At 46.1% G+C, this 18,856-nt stretch overlaps 1 protein-coding gene across 2 annotated transcripts in view; it reads left to right on the plus strand.

Moving 5' to 3' along the window:
- CAMTA1 (calmodulin binding transcription activator 1) overlaps window positions 1-18,856 on the plus strand; it is an 869,135-nt gene that overhangs the window by 411,734 nt on the left and 438,545 nt on the right. For both annotated transcript variants that reach the window (XM_057695058.1, XM_057695083.1), the window contains exon 5: window positions 9,089-9,224. In XM_057695058.1, the coding sequence (XP_057551041.1) occupies window positions 9,089-9,224 (136 nt within the window). The remainder of the gene's footprint in view (window positions 1-9,088; window positions 9,225-18,856) is intronic.

Consider the following 18,856-nt stretch of genomic DNA (forward strand, 5'->3'; position numbering starts at 1 on the left):
TTTTTTCCCCCCTTTCTTTTAGTTTTCAAAATAATGTATTTCAAAATAGTGTTTTCACTAGCATCCTTCCAACAATAGTCAATTAGTTTTTGTGTGTGTGCTCTAAGATCATTTATGAACTTGTGGACTTAAACATATTTAAGGTGTTTTAATCCATTGCAGTTACTATTCTTATTGATGTTCAAATTGTCCCACCTGTGTTAGTGGGAGCCTCTTCAAGTTGGTTCCTGAGTCCTTTGCATGTGATTTTTAAGTCTTTGATACAGTTCATATCATACTTAATGGTGAAACAATGTTTTCCCTCTAAGATGAAAAACAAGACAAGAGTGTTTATTCTTACCACTTCTATTCAACATTGTACTGGAGGTACTAGCCAGTGCAATAAGGCAAGAAAAAGAAATGAAAGGTGTCTAGAATAGAAAGGAGTGTCTAGAATAGAAAGGAAGAAATGAAGCAATATTTATTCACAAGTGATTTGATTATGTATGTGGAAGATCTGCAAGAATCTGCAAAAAAAAAATTACTAGAACTAATAAATAAGTTTAGCAAGATCATAGGCTACAAGATCAATATACAAAAATCAATTGTATTTCTATACAGTGGAAATGAATAATCCAAAAATGAAATTAAGAAAGCAGTTCCATTCATAATAGCATCAGAAAGAATAGAATACTTAGATAAATTCAATTTACAAAGTGCAAAACCTGTACTACAAATTCTTACTGAGAGAAATTAAAGGTTTACATAAGTGGAAAGATGTTCTATGTTCTGTGATTGGAAGCAATTGAAAGATTCAATATAATTAAGATGGCAATTATTTTGATTTCCAGATTCAGTGCAAGCCCTATCAAAATCCTAGTGGGCTTTTGTGTTGTTGCTGTTGCAGAAATTGTCAAATGAATTTTTTTAAATTGAAGTATAGTTGATGTATAATATATAAATTGCAGGTGTACAATATAGTCATTCACAACTTTTGAAGGTTATACTACATTTAAAATTATTATAAAATATTTGCTATACTCCCCATGTTGTACAATTTATCCTTATAGCTTTTTTTATACCTGGTGGTTTGTACCTCTAATCCCTTACCCCTATATTACCCCTCACCCCTCTTTTTTTAAATATTTACTTTTATTTATTATTTATTTGTTTACTGGTTGCATTGGGTCTTAGTTGTGGCATGCAGGATCTTCGTTGAGGCATGTGGGCTCTTTGTTGCGCTGCGCGGGCTTCTCTCTAGTTGTGGCATGTGGGTTTTTCTCTTCTCTAATTGTGGTGCATGTGCTCCAGGGTGTGTGGGCTCTATAGTTGTTGTGCATGGGTTCCAGAGTGTGTAGGGTCTGTAATTTGCAGCACACAGGCTCTCTAGTTGAGGCACACAAGCTCAGTAGTTTTGGCACACGGGCTTAGTTGCCCTGAGGCATGTGGGATCTTAGCTCCCTGACCAGGGACTGAACCCATGTCTCCTGCATTGGAAGGTGGATTCTTTACCACTGGACCACCTGGGAAGTCCTGCCTCTCTTCCCACTGGTAACTGCTAATTTTTTTCTCTATACCTCTGAGTCTGCTTCTTTTTTGTTGTATTCAGTTGTTTGTTGTATTTTTTAGATTCCACATATAAGTGATATCATACAGTATTTGTCTTTCTCTGTCTGACTTATTTCACTTAGTATAATGCCTTCCAAGTCCATGCATGTTGCTGCAAATGGCGAAATTTCATTCTTTTTTGTGGCTAACTGGTATTCCACTTTATATATATATCAACATCTTCTTTATTCATCTGTGATGGACACTTAGGTTGCTTCCATATCTTGACTATTGTATATAACGATGCTGTGAACATTGAGTGCATGCATCTTTTTGAATTAGTATTTTTGGTTTTTTCAGATATATACCCAGGAGTGGAATTGCTGGGTCATATGGTAGTTTTGTTTTTAGTTTTTTGAGAAATCTCCATGCTGTTTTCCACAGTGGCTGCATCAATTTACATTCCCACCAAAAGTGTGCAAGGGTTCCCTTTTCTCCACATCCTCGCCACCATTTGTTATTTGTGTTCTTTTTGATGATGACCATTCTGACAGGTGTGAGGTGATATCTCATTGTGCTTTTGACTTGCATTTCCCTGATGATTGGTGATGTTGAGCATCTTTTCATGTACCTGTTGCCCATCTGCATTTCTTCTTTGAAAAAATGTGTATTCAATTCTTCTGCCCATTTTTAAATTGGGTTTTTGGTTTTTTTGATGCTGAGTTGTATGACCTGTTTATATATTGAATATGTTGGATATTAAGCCCTTGTTGGTCATATAATTTGCAAATATTTTTTCTATAAGTCCTCCAACTTTGTTCTTATTTTTCAAAAATTTTTTAGCTATTCTAGGTCTGTTGTATTTCTGTGTACATTTTAAGATTATTTTTTTTCCATCAACAAAATGGAAAAAAAAAACTAATCTTAAAATGTATACAGAAATATAAAGGACCTAGAGTGGCCAAAACAATTTTGAGAAATAAGAACAAAGTTGGAGGACTTATAGTCTCCGACTTCAAAACTTGCTATAAGGCTGCAACAATCAAGACAGTATAGTATTGACATAAAGATAGAAAATAGAAGTCTAGAAATAAACACTTATATTTATGGTCAATTTATTTTCAACAAAGGTGCAAAAGCAATTCAGTGGGGGGAAGGATAGCCTTTTTAAAAAAAAAAAAAAAAACCCCAAAACAAAAAACAAATGGTGCTGGGACAATCAAATGTGCCAAAAATCAACTTGGGCCCTTACCTCACGCCATTCACAGAAATGAACTCAAATGCATCACAGACTTAAATGTAAGAGCTGAAATTATGAAACTCTTAGAAGAAAATGCACGAGAAGGTTTTTGCAAACTTGGGTTAGGCAAAAAATTCTTAGATACGACACTAAAAGAAAAAAATTGAAAAACTGTGCTCTACCAAAATTGAAACCCTTTGCTCCTTAAAAGAAACAATTAAAAAAAAAAAAAAGAAGAGTCATGGATTGGGAGAAAATATTGGCAGATCATACATCTGATGAAGGACTTATAACCAGATTTTATGTAAATAACTCTTACAACTCAAAAAGAAGACAAACAACTAAATTTAAAATGGGCAAAAGATTGAAATAGACATTTTACCAAAGAAATTACATGAATTGCTAATAAGGACGTGAAGAGATGCTCAACATCATTAGTCATTAGGGAAATGCAAATTAAAGCCCTACCACACACCCACTAGGATGGCTGTAGTCCAAAAGACAGACAATGCCAACTGTTGGGGAGGGTGGGGAGACAGTGGAACCCTCATGTATTTCTAGTGGGAATGTAAAGTCATGCAACCACTTCAGAAAACAGTCTGGCAGTTTTATTTTTGTGGGATCAGATGTATCTATCTTTCACACAGTGTTGCTAGATTTTTGATCATGTTTAGGAAGGTTTTCTCCACCTTCAGCTTAGAGAAATTCACCTGCATTTTCTTCTAGAGCAATGTATGATTTTGTTTATTGCATTTAAATTTCTGGTCTGTTGGGAATTTATGCTGCTGTAAAATGTGAAGGATCGATTCGATTTTCTCTTTTTTCTACATGCCAACATCACTTATTAAAAAGTCAGTCTCCTTCTCACACTGACTTGAGATACCTCCTTTATTGTGTACTAAATTTGCGTATGTGAGTGGGGATATTTCTGGATTTTCTATTCTGTTCTGTTAGCCTTCTATTTATTTGTATGACAATTCCATACTTTTTGAAATATAGAGACTTTACAGAATGCGTTAATAGCTGGTAGGGCTAGCCTTTACACCTTGGTCCTCTTCACTGAAGTTTTTCTGGCTATCCTTGGTGTTTTCTTCCCCTCCTAATAAATTTTATAATAAATTTTTCTAGGCACAGAAAAAATACTCTGTTGGGATTCTTGCTGCCATTACGTTCCATTGATAAATTAACTTTGGGAAGATTGACATCTTTATGAGCCTAACTCTTCCCAACCAAGAACATGTTATGCTTCTTTATTTATTGAAACCCACTTTTGTGTCTTTTAGATATTTATAGGTTTTCTCCTTAGGTTTTAGGAATTTCTTATTAAATTTATGCCTAGATATTTAATTTTCTTTTTCTTTCTAGTAAGTGGAATCTTCTGTCATTCATTGTCTGTTTTATTTGTGTGTGTGCGCACATGTGGGTGTGTGTGTATGACATATACACACACACATGTATAAGCTATTATATAAGCATATATATATTTTATTGATTATGTATCTTAATTTTATACCTGTTTCTTTACTTTTATAATTTGCGGTAGTTTTCCCATTGAGCCCATGATCTTTTTACCATGTTGCACTGAGTGTTATTGGCCTTGCTAGCTGTTAGTTTCTTAGATTAAAAGGTTTCTGCCTAGAAACCTGCCTGGTTAGAATGAAGCTCCTGGTTGTTCACCTTTTGCCCCTTGACATACCTCTCCCTGCCGCAGTGGAGGACTGGGATTGTTTTCTTGAGACTCTAAGTCTGGGGACTGTCAGCCTCAGTTCGGCTTCTCTCAGAAGGAGACCTTTAGATGACAGTTTCAGTACAGGCAGTTTATCTGAGAGATGGTCCCAGGAAACACCAGAGGGGGAGTATGAACGTGAGAGAGGAAGGGGAGGCATACAGAGACAGGGTACTTTTTCCCAGCAAGTCACCACCGTGGGCGACCGGAGCTTGTGCTCTGGGAGACCATACAGAGCACCCAGAGTTACTGTAACCATGGGGCGAGGAGGCCTGGATGGCTTCTGTGTTAGCCCAACCCAGACAGGAAGTGAAGAAGCTGGGAAGCCACTCACCAAATCCCCGTCCATTGGGTGAGGGGTGCTTTCAGGGCATCAGGGTTCACCGGCTAGTAGAGCAGAACTGTGATTCAAACCTGGACTGGCCGCACAGTCTATGCCTTGGAGGAAGCTCTGAAGTCAGAGTAACTCCAAGTGAATCCTGCTTAGACACTTTCTGGCTAGGAAGGGTTGATTTCCTCATCTTTATATTGGGGATGGTAATAATACCTAGCTCAATAGGGTTGCTGTGAGGATGAAAAAATGTAGATGACAGACACAGACATAGATGTAGAAATAGATGTAGATATAGATACAGATACAGACATAGGTTAGACATAGATGTAGGTATAGATACAGAAATAGATACAAATGTAGATAGAGACATAGATGTAGACATAGATGGAGATTAGATGAGATATAGACAGAGATGCAGATGTAGACATAGGTGTAGATGTAGATATAGGTGTAGATGTAGACGTGCATGGAGATATAGACATAGATATAGATATAAATGTAGACATAGAGATATAGATGTAGATATAGATAGAGATATAGATGTGGATGTAGACATAGCTGTAGATGTAGACATAGACATAGATGTAGACACATATATAAGTGTAGATGTAGACATGGATGGAGACATAGACATAGACATAGATATAGATATAAATGTAGACATAGAGATATAGATGTAGATATAGATAGAGATATAGATGTGGATGTAGACATAGCTGTAGATGTAGACATAGACATAGATGTAGACACATATATAAGTGTAGATGTAGACATGGATGGAGACATAGACATAGACATAGATATAGATATAGATGTACACATAGAGATATAGATGTAGATATGGATATAGATGTAGACATAGATGTAGATGTAGATATAGATGTAGACATAGAGACATAGATGTAGATGTAGGCATAGATAAAGACATAGAGACATAGATGTAGATGTAGACATAGACATAGGTGTAGACAGATATAGGTTTAGATACAGACATAGGTATAGATGTAGCAGAGACACAGCTGTAGACATACATATAGGTGTAGGTGTAGACATAGATGGAGATACAGATGTAGATATAGACATGGATACAGATGTAGATGTAGGTGCAGACATAGACCACACGCGGCCCATTCCCCCGGCCCTGGCACTAACTGGGAGCTGGTGACACTGTTGCGAGACAGGACTTCTGTGCCCCCTCCTTGCACTCGCCGTCACCCTCTGTCCTCAACTCCATTCCTGCTTCTTTGCTCTTCTTAGGTGGGTGCTACCTTTTATGCTGTTGTGAAACTTGTCAAAGCTCTCCCCTGATGGGCCCCCTCTCGTGGGGTCTGGCCCACCTCTCCTCCCCCCAGAGCAGCACCCTGGCCCCTGCTCCTCCCTCGGATCCTCCCACCAGCTCCAGCTTCCTCTTGAATGTGCTCTGGGAGGCAGAGCAGCCCAACCTCCTTCTCATTTGGGGCATGTGGGCCCCTCTGCAGCCTGTCTGGCTTTCCCTTTGCCGTTCTCAGGACCCGTGAACTGTGGCGGGGGAGGGACCTTCCCCCATGACGCAGCGCAGAGCAAGTTCTAATAAAATCAGAGTGGCGGATTAAATGCTGTTAGATTGCTCATTATTGCAAGTTAAAACCATGATTCTATTTATTAAGGGCATTTAAGTTGGACACTTTGGTTCCATGTGGGATTTTGTCCTGCACACAGTGTCAGATGACAGGGCCCCTCACGCTCGCTCCCAGAACACAAAGGGCGGGTCCCCAGAGGGAGACGTGTTCCCTCCGGTGGGTGCGGTTGCAATTCTGACTGTGGACGTGATGGTGTCTGGGGGCGTCCACTCTCTCTGGGTCATACCATTTATGATCTGGGGACAGTTGGCCTAAAGACACTGCAGAGGCTCATTGACCATGTTTAGAAAGAGCAAGAGGATGGAGCAAATCACTGTTCCTCTCTTAGCTCACGAGAAGCTGATTGGATTAATGTCGTGTCTTCTCCAGCAGGTGAGCTTTCTGGGGCCGAGGGGGTCTGTGCAACTCTCTTGCCAGTGTCTTCCTTCCTGTTTGGAGGGGGCAAGACGAGAAGAGCCCATCTGCTTGATGGGATGTCTTCCTCTGTGTATTCCTTGGGCAGTGGCTTAAGCACAGCCATTGGACCTTGGGGCCCTTCTAACGGGTCTTTTAGGAGCGGGAGGGCTCACAGCGCTCTGCAGGTTGGGTGTCCATACCTAGAGCAGGGCTGAAGTGGTGGGGGGCATATTCCAGCCCATCTGCCATTCAGAAGTGAAAGAGAACTGTACGGTTTTGATGCAGACTCGTAAGTGCGAGACGGATACCGTCAGGTGACAGGTTGTGACAAGTGCGCGGAGCTGTTTCCCGATTGTTTTGGTCGGCGCAGACTTAGGGAGGAAACCAACACTGACACAAACCAATTGCACGGTGATCGGCAAACAATGAAGTGTTGGGAGTCGCTGCAGAAAGTCTATAATTTCTTGTGGAATTGCTGTGTAGTCATCACCTGGCCGCCGAATGACACAGCCCGGCTGGGTGGGAGCTACAATTAGCTGCTTTCACCCTAGAGTGATTTTTTTCCCCCTTCAGACAATGGGAGAGTAAGACATCAATAGCCAACGTCCTATGCCCAATTGTGAAATGGCCCATAGCTGAAAGGAAAAGAAAGGAATGGAGGCTCTTGCCGCTGGGCCCCGGGGAAGGCTGGGTGCTTGCTTCCTCACTTCTGCTGCAGCAGGGAAACAGGAGCCAGCTTGCATCAGAAGAAACCTATCTATGAAACAGAAACAGAATCACGGACATAGAGAACAGACTGGTGGTTGCCAAGGGGGAGGGGGTTGGGGGAGAGGTGGAGTGGGAGGTTGGGGTTAGCAGATGAAAGCTTTTATACATAGAATGGATAAACAACAAGGTCCTGCTGTAGAGCACAGGGAACTATATTCAATATCCTGTGATGAACCATAATGGAAAAGAATATTTTAAAAAAGAATGTGTGTGTGTATATATATATAATATTTGAATCACTTTGCCGTACAGCAGAAATTAACACAGCATTGTAAGTCAACTGTACTTCAATAAAAATTATATTGATTTTAAAAAAGAAGAAACCACTTCCTTTGCCTTGTTTGTGTCGGGACCTCTCTCACCCCGCTGGTGGGGGGCAGGGGAGGGAGCTGGAAAGCCTGTGTGGCCCCTGGGTGCACAGATCACTTGTCTTTCCTTTTTCTGTGCTGAGCCTTCAGGTGGAGAGTGACACAGAGCTGGCCAGGGCGGGTGCACCATGTGCGGTAGATTTCAGGGGCATCTTCCTTAAAGGATGGACCTGCCCACAGCTGCAGGAACTTTATTCTGGAAGGTTTACCATAGCACTTGCCCTCAGCTGCCAGGGGAGTTGAGTTCTCTGTCTCCTTGGTGTCTCCAAACCAAAATATGTCACCGCTGCGGCTACACAGATGAGCGTAAACCTCCGCTGCTCTTTGTGGTTGACACTTGACGTCTTTCAAGGAGATTCAAGATTCTCTTTGTTCTTTGTGAACGGCACAGAGAATGGCCATCCCACGCTTAGCATTTAGCACGTGGTAACTATTTTTCTAACATACGGTGATTGTGGACCGAAGAGACAAATTTACCTGGCGGTGCTGAGCCTTTTGACAACTGAAGCCCAAATGGGAGAGAATCAGGTACTTAGCGTGCCTGGGAAGAAGGGCTGTGGGGCTCTTTCACATCCAGCAGGAATCTAAAAGCAGGCATGAATCAGGAGCATCTGGCCTCGGCGACTAGTTCTTCCATCAGTCTGTTCCTAACATAGTCATCGTGTGTCTGCGTTCAACTTATGTATTTCCTAATGTTGGGTGATGGATTAAAAGATATGCGGAAAATCTTTCTACAAGAGATGAGATATAGCAGGCTGCCCCAGCACCCCCCGGCTCCTTTTGCTTTCTCTCTGTTTTTCCTACTTTTCAGGGCAGAGCCCAGGCCCCCACGTCGTATATCCTGATGAGATGGTGGATATTACTAAGGGGATGTTTTTTAAGCGTATCATTGACACACTTAATTCATTAGGTACCAAATCCACAAGCAAATTTTGGCTGGCCATAAAACACGGTTAATCCAGGGAGCTGCAATAAAAGGTGAAAAATTATGTTCCAGCAAATGTGGAGTATTGCTTTTCTGTAGAGACTTTTACTGGTCTACGATCTCTCTCTTCATAAATTTTTCTTGTGCTCAGTTCTCTTGGTAACTTAACCATTTGTTGTTTCCAGACCGCAGAATGGCTCAATGATCCTCTACAACAGGAAGAAAGTGAAATACAGGAAAGATGGGTATTGCTGGAAAAAGAGGAAAGATGGGAAAACGACCAGAGAGGACCACATGAAACTGAAGGTCCAGGGAGTCGAGGTAAAGAGCGGAAAGGCTCTCTTTTTCTACAAATGTCGTTTCTGGGCTGTAATAGGATGGAATTTCTCTGGAGTCATTCGATGCCAGGCACCTCTCGTCAAAAGTACTTTTGTTTGCCAAGACCCTGTTGGTTGTTTTTCTTTTCTTTTTTTTCTTCCTTCTTACCCTATAGCCTCCATTTCAGTTTTCCGTGAAACTGGGTTTAACTAAGGCGCTCCTGTTTCTCAGGAGTCATTGGTGTATAGATTGGGATTGGCAGGGTTCCCGCAGAATCACATGCTTTGTTTATCACAAGGAGCCTCCAGTGCCTTGAGAGTTTGCGAGGGAGGGGGGACCTGTGTAGGGCATCTCCCTCTCGAGGTGGCCAGGGCTGCCTCTACTGAGCGGGTCCCATGGGAGCCAGTGACCCCAACCTGGCTTCCCTCCCTCAATTGACAAACCCCACCTTTTCCCTCTGGGTGTTGCAACCTCAAGGAGCTCACAGGTGTTAAGGATAATTAGATGGGATAACAAGGTGTGTTGCAGGCCTGGGGCAGAGGTGGGCACTGTAGAAAGCATCTTGGGATGTTGTGCAACTTCAGTTTGTGGGAGGACAGAATGCAGTCTGGTTTCCTTGGTATCGTCCTGACCCCACGTGCTCTCACCCTTGAGAAGCCATGGAGACATCCCCTGGTTCCTCTTTTCCTCTGTTTGAGGGCCCGAGCCGTGGGTCACGGCGGGAGAGAGAGGACGTGGCTCGTGGTGCTTATTGGCCAGAGGGTTAGTGAGGACCCACGTCTCTGCTTTTCTTGCTAATCCTCGTAAAGGATCTTCCTCGGGAGGGTGGCCGCTGTCCTGGGCCAGGAGCTGGGAAGCCAGCTGCGAGCCGCCTGGGATTTCACAGCGGTCAGAGAGGGGGCTCCCGGAGTCCGCTGGTGTGTAGGGTCTTCCAGTGTGTCAGGACTGATCCCCAGGACCCACGCGAGTCCAACGGCTCGCCCTCCACGCTGGCGTTCTTTGTGACGCACTTTGTCATGGTGACGTCTGTATTAATCATGTGCTTTTACGGCTGTTAAAAATAGCATCCAATGGCTTTTATTCTATTGCCCCACAGAGATAGATAACTTTTGTTTTATGCTTTTGTGTTTTTTAAAAACACCTAATGACAATGCTTTATGGTGATGAACAAAGGAATGGCTGGGGTAGGAGAAACCCCGGTTCCCTGCGTTCTCCTGGTTCAGTGTTTACACCGCACGGTTTGAGCAACTGCAGGAGACATTCAGATGCAGATCACGTGGACGTGCTGCTCCGGACCGACCCCAGGACTGTGATGGTGATTGCGCAAACAGTTCAGCCACTGTCACGGGGACCGGGGGCGGTGGGGCTTTGCTTTTATCTCCCTCGATGGAGGAATAGGTAGAAAGTGAGAAGTGGGTGGGGGGCTGCCCAGATGAGGGCCCACTCACACTGTGGGAATTCACACCCAAACCACGGCCATCAGCCCCTGTGCTCACGGGCGCCTGGTATATTTCATCTCCGCGTATGTAAATCAGGAACTTCTGGTTATAAGTAACAGCAGGGTGGGATTCTTCCTCAGCAGCAGCCAAAGCCCGCGGAAAACAAAAAAAGCCACCGTGTTCATTTTCTTCCCTCGTGTTATAAATTAGAATCGTCCCTGGAGGGAATCAGAAGGATTTATGGTTATTTTTAGGCCGTGTTTATGTTTGGATTTATTGGTGGCTTCCTTACTTGCAGTCTAATGTGTAGACGTGAGTGGGGGGGCGGCCCGGACCCTCAGACCACGGAGGAAGGGGATGGACAGGACGGTGCGGGGTGTCCGTGACTTTCTGGTGTGGGTGGTGGGGGGCAGGAGGAGCGGGAGGCGGGCTTTGGGGCACCTTGGCAGCAACACGAGGGATGTGTTTCCAGGTTCTTGGAGAGTGAGCCCCGCCGCACCCCAGGTGGGTGTGAGATGTGGTGGCCGCTCCCGTTGAGCTTGGGGAGCTGCCCCATTAAGTCAGTCAGCAGACATTGACTGTGGCCCTACTCTGTGCAGGGCTCTGTGGGGTCTACTGAGAAAACAGGAGCCGTATTCTTTGCCCCAGGAACTCACATTCAAATTGGGGAGGCAGCTGTGTCCATACCTAAAAGTTATGTACAATGCTGAGAAGTACAGAAGGCGGAGGTTTCCAGAGAAGTGTCCTGGGGGTTCAGCGTGGGCTGGGGTGAGCAGAGAAGTGTGCTGGGTGAGACGGGCCGTAAGCTAAGCTCGTACAGCTGATGGGGACTGTATGTGTAAATTACATGGTGGTTCCTAGCTTACCTTTCTCACTCAGCCTTGTGATTCTGAGATCGCCTCTTCCCGTGGACCTGCGCTATAGCATTCAGGTGTATACGCATTTGAACCACTCCTTGGTTGGTGGACTTTGGATTCTTTCCAGTTTTCCGGCCTGATGATGCTTCCGTCAACACTGTCATCCACGTCTGCTTGTGTATGTGTGCAACCCGGACCTGGCATCACTGGGTGCAGGGTCTGCATATTTTCAGTTTTACTGGGTGCTGCCAAATCACTCCAAAGTGGCTGTGCCAACTACCTGCCCACCAGCACTGAGAATGACCATTTCTTCTGTACCCTCTTGCATGCCGATGGGTGAAAGACGGTACCCCCGTTCAATTTGAACTTGGGTTTTTCTTATACGTGGGGATGAGCTCATTGTGTTTATGGAAGTCCTCTGCTATGAAGTATCAACCATGAGCATGATTTTTAAACAGCCCCAAAGAAGGACTTCTCTAGCAAGAGCAGCCCCACATCTCATTGGCGTTTCTTCGGCATTTGCGCTGATCTGGACCAGTGACTGGGAATCCCAGTGGTCATGCAGGGATGATGGGCAGGTGGTCCTTCCTGCCCAGGAAATTGCAGTGCAGACATACGTGGGTTTTGTATCACACAAGAGGAGGGGGCTTCCCAGTTTGGACCCTGCTTCCTTCTTCAGTGGATTCAATCAGGTGGTTCCTGTTGCCTTGGTACCTATATCATGCCAGGCACAGCGCTAGCCAGCTACCCCCACCGCTGGGTGAGGCAGACAGTCCTGCCCAGGGTCTTGGAAGCTGTGATTTTCTACCACCCTGCCGGTTTCCTCAGTTCAAGGGCATGATAAAGATATTTGGATCTACCATTTAACATATCACTTGCTGTAAGCCTTCCCTCAGGCCAGGAAAACTTCCAGCCCTGTTCGTGGAACTGCTCAGAGGTCTGGCTTCTTTTGTTCTTAGAGGCTGGGGCCCTCGGTAGACACGGCAACTCAAAGGCACATTGATTTTCTCATCCAGGCCCAGGATGGGGGCTGCCGCTTTTGAAGCTGCTGAGCTCTTCGGTCCGTGATTAGTTGTCTTGTCTGTAAGCCAAGGAGAAGCCAGCTCGATAAGGTTTCCAGGGATGACAGAGGTTGGCAGGGAGGAAAAAGAAGGTGGTTGCGATGTCAACATTTCATGAGATGCAATCTCAGCAGGCCTGAAGCAGGTCCTGCTCTCCAGGTAGATTGATGCCTGCTTACCTGGGGCCTGGGGGGTGGGGAGAAGAGCTCTGGTGGGGGAGGGGGAGGGGATGGGACATTCCCTAAGAGCAGAAAGGCACTTCTGGTGTCCCCATGCCAAGGAGATGTTCTTCGGGCTGCTCTGGAAGAGAGAGCACTTTTCAAGTTCACAGTGCTTTTCTCTGGCCCCAAAAGCTTATAGGGCTGTCTTCCGCCCTGTCCTCACACCTCTCTCCTGAAAGAGGTATGTCTCAGAATCCAGGCTGTCACTTCCTGACACCTTCACCACTGGGTTCCCATAACAGGAGCCACACCTGGCCGCAGGCTTATGAATCTCCTGTCCGCCAGATACACTATCTCACTCAACCCTTCTCAAAACATCCACGCCATTTCACAGATGAAGAGATGGCACCTCGCGAGGGCTTCTCGTTCCCCACATTCAGCCATGGATCAATGCAGAGCTGGGACGTGAGCCAAGATCCTCCTGATTCTACAGTGTGAGCACTTGCCCTGGGCATGCTAGTGGGGTTTGTCGCTTTGGGTCAAGTCCAGCACATCCCCTTCATTCATCAGCCAGCTGTTGAACCAGGACGGCTAGAGGCCCTGAGGATGCAGTGATGTCAACAAGGGCACTCCCCATCTCACGGGGACAAAAACACATCAAGCACGCAACTCTACGGTGGGGTTGTGGGGGCTGAGATGGCAAGACACACAGGAGGGTGCCTAGGGCAGACGTGCTCTTAGGAAACAACATGAACACAGGGAACCAGGTGCTGGTGGGAGCCAGACAGTGACAGGGTAGGGATGGAAAATAGCAACGGGCAGAGATAAAGGCTGTTGAAAAATAGCTAACGTGGTTTAAAGCAACAGGTGCCCAGAATTTCGACGTGTCAGCATCTCTCCCAGCCCTTTGCAGACCAGATACTCGCTCCCTGGGGACGAGGCTCTCTCTGCTCTGATCACAAGGCGTGCCTTGCCGTGGAGGTCCTGCCTTTTGAACCAATGGGTGGTCCCTGCACAGAGGCTGTTGGCTTGACTGTGGGTAGCACAAAGACATTGTTCCCCGCTGAGCCTGTTCCGAGGTGGGCAGGTACCCCCTGGCCCGGACCACCTGCTGGGCAGAAATGCCAGCCATCACCTCTGATTGGAATTTTCAGCAGTGAAGAGAGAGTTTGGTTTTGCTGACCTGTTTGTGCTGCCTGAAAGAATGAAAAGCTGCTTTGACTTCTTAACTAAGCGCCTGAAAGCTCAAAGCCCCGTCTTGTGTGTGGCAGGGGTGGGCAAAGTTATGTTTTTGGACTTGGCCTCATTAGAAGTGATGTTCTTTATTTGGACACTTAGGCCACATATTAAGAAGGAAAAAAAAAGCACCTCTTTTAAAAGTAGGAATGATATTGTAGTTACCGCATTAGGAATTAACAGGGCATGAAATAACTGTCTGCCTTGTGGCGACGGCAGATCATTTCAGCTCCGCTCGCGGCCATAAGATAAATAGGTGTCTTACTTGCAGCTGATGGGAAATATTTAAAACAGCCAGCCACAGACATGTATGGTGCCCAAATCAGGTTTGGGAAACAGCAATGAATACATAAGGAGGAAGTAAGTCGGCTGAGGAAACAACTGAGAGGCAGACGCTCACAAAGGGGCAGGTGAGTCTGAGAATACAGATTCTTTGCTTTCCGTAAACGACTCCAGTATGGCTTTGGTCTGTGGATGTATCATTTCACCCATTCCCCTTCAGACTCGCCCCATGTCCACTGGCTGACACTGCATAAGGCGTTCCTTGCTCAGAACCTCTTTTTCCCACATCTACATTGAGACCGTGTTAGCCTTGTAACTTCTGAGCCTTCCCGGGCATCTTCCCTGATCTTCTACAGCCAGAAGAAATTATCCCATCTTTCATTGCTGTAGCACTCCATCTGTACCTTTCCTGAGGAGGTGTCCTCTTTGACTCTATATGAGTTCTGTCCTGTTCAATGAACATATTATCTCGTATTTTCTAGATACTAGAGCCCCTCTGTCTGGTATCTAGATACTAGGTGATCTGTTAAGCACAGGATATAGAGAGGCAAGTAAGACAGAGCATCCTCCTCCTTTTCTTTACACTGTTTTTAAAAAAATATTTTATTTATTTATCTATTTATTTTTTGACTGCACTGTGCGGCATGCGGGATCTTAGTTCCCTGACCAGGGATCGAACCTGTGCCCCCTTCATTGGGAGCACAGAGTCTTCACCACTGAGTTGTCAGGGAAGTCCCAAGACAGAGCATCCCACTTGGGAAAGTTAAAGAAATTGAAACAGGTCATTTCAATATGACGTGGTGATTGCTGCCATGGAGAAGTGGTGTTGAAATGAACTTGTTTCCCTCTCTGAGGACAGGGTCTCATCAGTCTCCCACGGGAACCTGTCCTGAGCAGTGGGATCTGCTGAAGGGCCACCTGCCTTCACAGGTACCCCCGCATCTGAGCCTCAGCCCACCCCTGCCATTCGGTCACAGCAGATATCCCTACTGGTTGCACGTCTGAGAGTTGAACCCAGGTTCAAATCCAGTCCCGGCCGCCCCTCCCATCCTGTGCCGGGTGCTGTGGTCCAGGTGTCTGGTCTCATGACCGTCTCCAGTTCAGGGAGCCAGTCTATTTAGCAGCAGCTCCGAGGGTCTCCCAGGGCTCTCTTCTTACTTTTAATCATCTGAATTTTTGCGCCGCTTTCTGCTGGCAGGCAAACACGTTAAAACTTAATTTCCTGTTACCTGGGTGTGTTTTGGTGGAATCAATTCACGAACGCAAATCCATAGTCTTTCCTTAATTTCTAATTACTCAGCATCCCTGGTGACATGTCCCTACCCAATTCACTTAATTAAAATTTTAACTAATAAATAACAAGCTAGCTACATTTTGAAGTGGCAAGAGCACCCTGTCTGCTCACGGAGGCCGGGCCAGGGCACTGGTTTTGCTTCCCCTTCTTCAGGCTCCCTCCTTCCTGACCACAGCCAGCTAATGCCGGCCACAGCAAGGATGGTGTACATCATTTAGTGAACACCTATTGAATGCCTGGTCCTGTGCCCATCACTCTATAAACATCATCTCATTCAGTGACTTGGCAACACCCCTTTAGGGCAGGTACTACCCTTATCCTCATTTTTGCAGAAGGAATGAATTTCCCGGAGGTTGAGAAAACTATCCAAGGATACCTAGCTGGTTAGTATCAGAGCCAAGATACCATCCCAGGTCTGTCTGCTTCCAAATTCCCAGCTTCCTCATCATTATATCTCACTTGGCTTCCAAAACACCTTGATCCCCAGAAGATGTGTTCTTGGTTCACAGAATCCTGGGAATGATGGGTTTAAGGTATAGCACTGAGCACCCAAGCCTGGGTCAAAGTCAAGACTGGGGATCAGGAAGGCCTTTAGGAGAAGTGATGGGCCCCCTTCCAGCCACTGGGCCACCCTTCCTCATGACTCCAATCAGTCAAAGGGGAAAGAGCCCCTACCTCGCTGGTCCTCCAGCCCAGGAACCTGGCTGCCCTGGGCCACCAGGGGCTGCGGAAGGCCTGGATGCCCCTTGCCATTCACCTCTGGGGTCAGGGTTCGTCCTCTGACACCCTGAGTACCCTGCGTGACCTGCCTTAGCTCTGCTTTCAAATCTTTTGGGAGCCTCTTATATTTCCGAGTCAACCTCCGCTAAGGGATAACAGTTGTGTTCATCTGCCCCCATTTCCATTGGTCCTGAAGCTATAGCTTTCAAGCTTCCAGGATATTTTCACTTTGGTGATGAGGGTCTGTGCGCTCACTCTCCCTAGGTGGGGTTGCCAGATTTAGTATGTACGCAGGCGCGTGAGCACACACACGCATGCACACGTGAGACACATGCCCAGTTACATTCCAACTTGAGTTAAACAAAAAAATGATGTTTTAGTGCAAGTATGTTCCACGCAATATTTGGGACAGACTTATACTAAGATTTTATCTGTTGCTCCTCTGGCGCTCACATTTAGTCCTGTGTGTTATCTGGCCACCCTCACAGCATCAGAGCAGATTCCCAGGAGCCCCTGCAGACAGAAACTTGGCTGCTTGGGTATTGGTCTCATTGAAGACTTGAGGAAGTGAGTTGGTTTCTCTCCAGACACACTATCGATGCAGAAACCATAAAAACAAGGACGGACGCTGGCCCCGGCTCAGGAAAGAAGGCCTTCGTGGCAGTTAGCTAGTGAAGCCATGTGCTGCCAGGCCTGGGCCCCTCCTGCTCTCTCTGGGAAGTGAGTCGTGGGTGCCTGCTCTCCCACTAGGTCTGCAGAGGCCCGGGTTCCGTGCCTTTACAGGCTGCTGCCTGGAGGAGTGCAAGGCCTTCTGCCAGTGATGTCTGGAAAGCAGCTTGTTAGTGAAAGAGGTACCAGGAACGTGTTTTTTGAAGGAAACACGTTTGTAGTTTCTGCCTTCCTCATATCTCTGGTAGATTACAACATGTAAAATATTTTGCAATTCGCTTTCTAAGCTTGACTACAGGCTTCTTGAGCTAGAAACTCCCTGTGAAGGTGGAGCTGCAGAATGCCAACTTGATATGCTGAGCTTGTATTTAATTATTATCATAACAGTCACTTAATATCATTGCCGATTAGCCCACAAGGACACGATTGGAAATTTTAGCATATTCAATTACAACAGAAACCCTTGAACACCGCTGTCAAAATCCACCCAGGGCCTTCCTGTGTTTGGGCCTCCACGTACAGCAGGCACAAAGTTAGGTGTTACCCAGGCCACACAGCCTTGATTTTGTAAGCATAATTTACGGCCTCGTCCGGAAGCTGGGGATGCCTTTTAAGAACGTGATATATATCCTACCCCCGCCCCCTTAGTAAATGGCCAGATTTGGTTGTTTGCTTTGGCTAGAGGATACCGCTGGCCTTCACTTGACTGAATAGTAAATTATTGATCTTCTGCACATCTTTCAATTCCCTAACACTGCTGGGGAAATTTACTTCTGCCATCGGTGGCTGCGGCTTGTCTCCGGTGGGGGCGATCGGTGCTCAGAGGACATGAATCTCCAGTCTTGTCCTAGAAGAGTCACACCCGGCCCCCTTTCGTTGACACCGACACAGGGAAGGTATTGTGATTTGCAGAGTGATCAGGCCCATGTCGCTCTGTCTGTCCGCTTCCCATAGGCCAGCAAAAGCCATGGGGAAATACAGGTGCGATGTAGGGCTTTTGTGCTCCCAGAAGCAGGGCAGAGAGAAGCGTTACTGCATAAATGAAAGATGGAGCAGCTATTCACACGGCTGCTGGGGTGGAGGCCCCTTCGACGGCTGGCAGCTCTGGTCACCTGGTGTCGCGTGCGAGTTTGTTGGGGATGCTGGCTGCTCAGGGCTCTCCGCTTGCTCTCCCTGGACACGAGGCCAGAACCGTAGATGGAAAGCAGGTGATTTCATGAACGAGCACTTTTCTAGTTCTTGAGTTTTTCTTCCAGATAGATGAAACGACCTTGCATTTCCTCTTTGTTCTTAATTCCAACAGCTTGTAATGCCGTGTGCCCTTCAGAGTGTGCCTTTCCTTCCTGTTGCAAAACTCCTGCAAAATCTGAGATCTGCACAGACACCTATGCGGTCGCACGGCTGCTTGCTCCCCACCGTGTGGCCCATCAGTCAGCAGCAGCAGCCCACCTGGGAGCTCATTAGAAGGGCAGACTCTCAGGCCCTGCCCCGGATCTGCTGGATCCACATCTGCCTCTTGGTGTGACCCCCCACCGCGGCCATGATTCAGAGGCACGTGCATGTGGAAAAGATTGACACGTGCCATCCTCTTGCTGTTGGTGGGGTCCTCCCCTGGTACTCAGTCCTAGGCAGGTGGCTTTTTTTTTTTTTTTTTAATCTTATTTTAAGAAAAATGTCCCAAGGAAAATTTTACAAGTTAGACTGATAATTCATTACTTGACTCCCAGAATCTTTTAAAAATCTCTCTCTGAAATCTCACAGAGAGGCTGGCAGTGACTGGGCGGCTGCCTCGGGCTCTGGGTGAAGTGGCCCTGCTCTTGTGTTGCTCCAGTGACCCCCCTGTAGCCCAGCGCTTGTCCTGGTACCTGGTCCACATTTGCTGCCGAATAGACCCTTTTTGGGTGAATGGATAAAAT

This window comes from Hippopotamus amphibius, chromosome 1 (assembly GCF_030028045.1).
Source record: "Hippopotamus amphibius kiboko isolate mHipAmp2 chromosome 1, mHipAmp2.hap2, whole genome shotgun sequence".
In the NCBI taxonomy this organism is placed as follows: Eukaryota; Metazoa; Chordata; class Mammalia; order Artiodactyla; family Hippopotamidae; genus Hippopotamus; species Hippopotamus amphibius.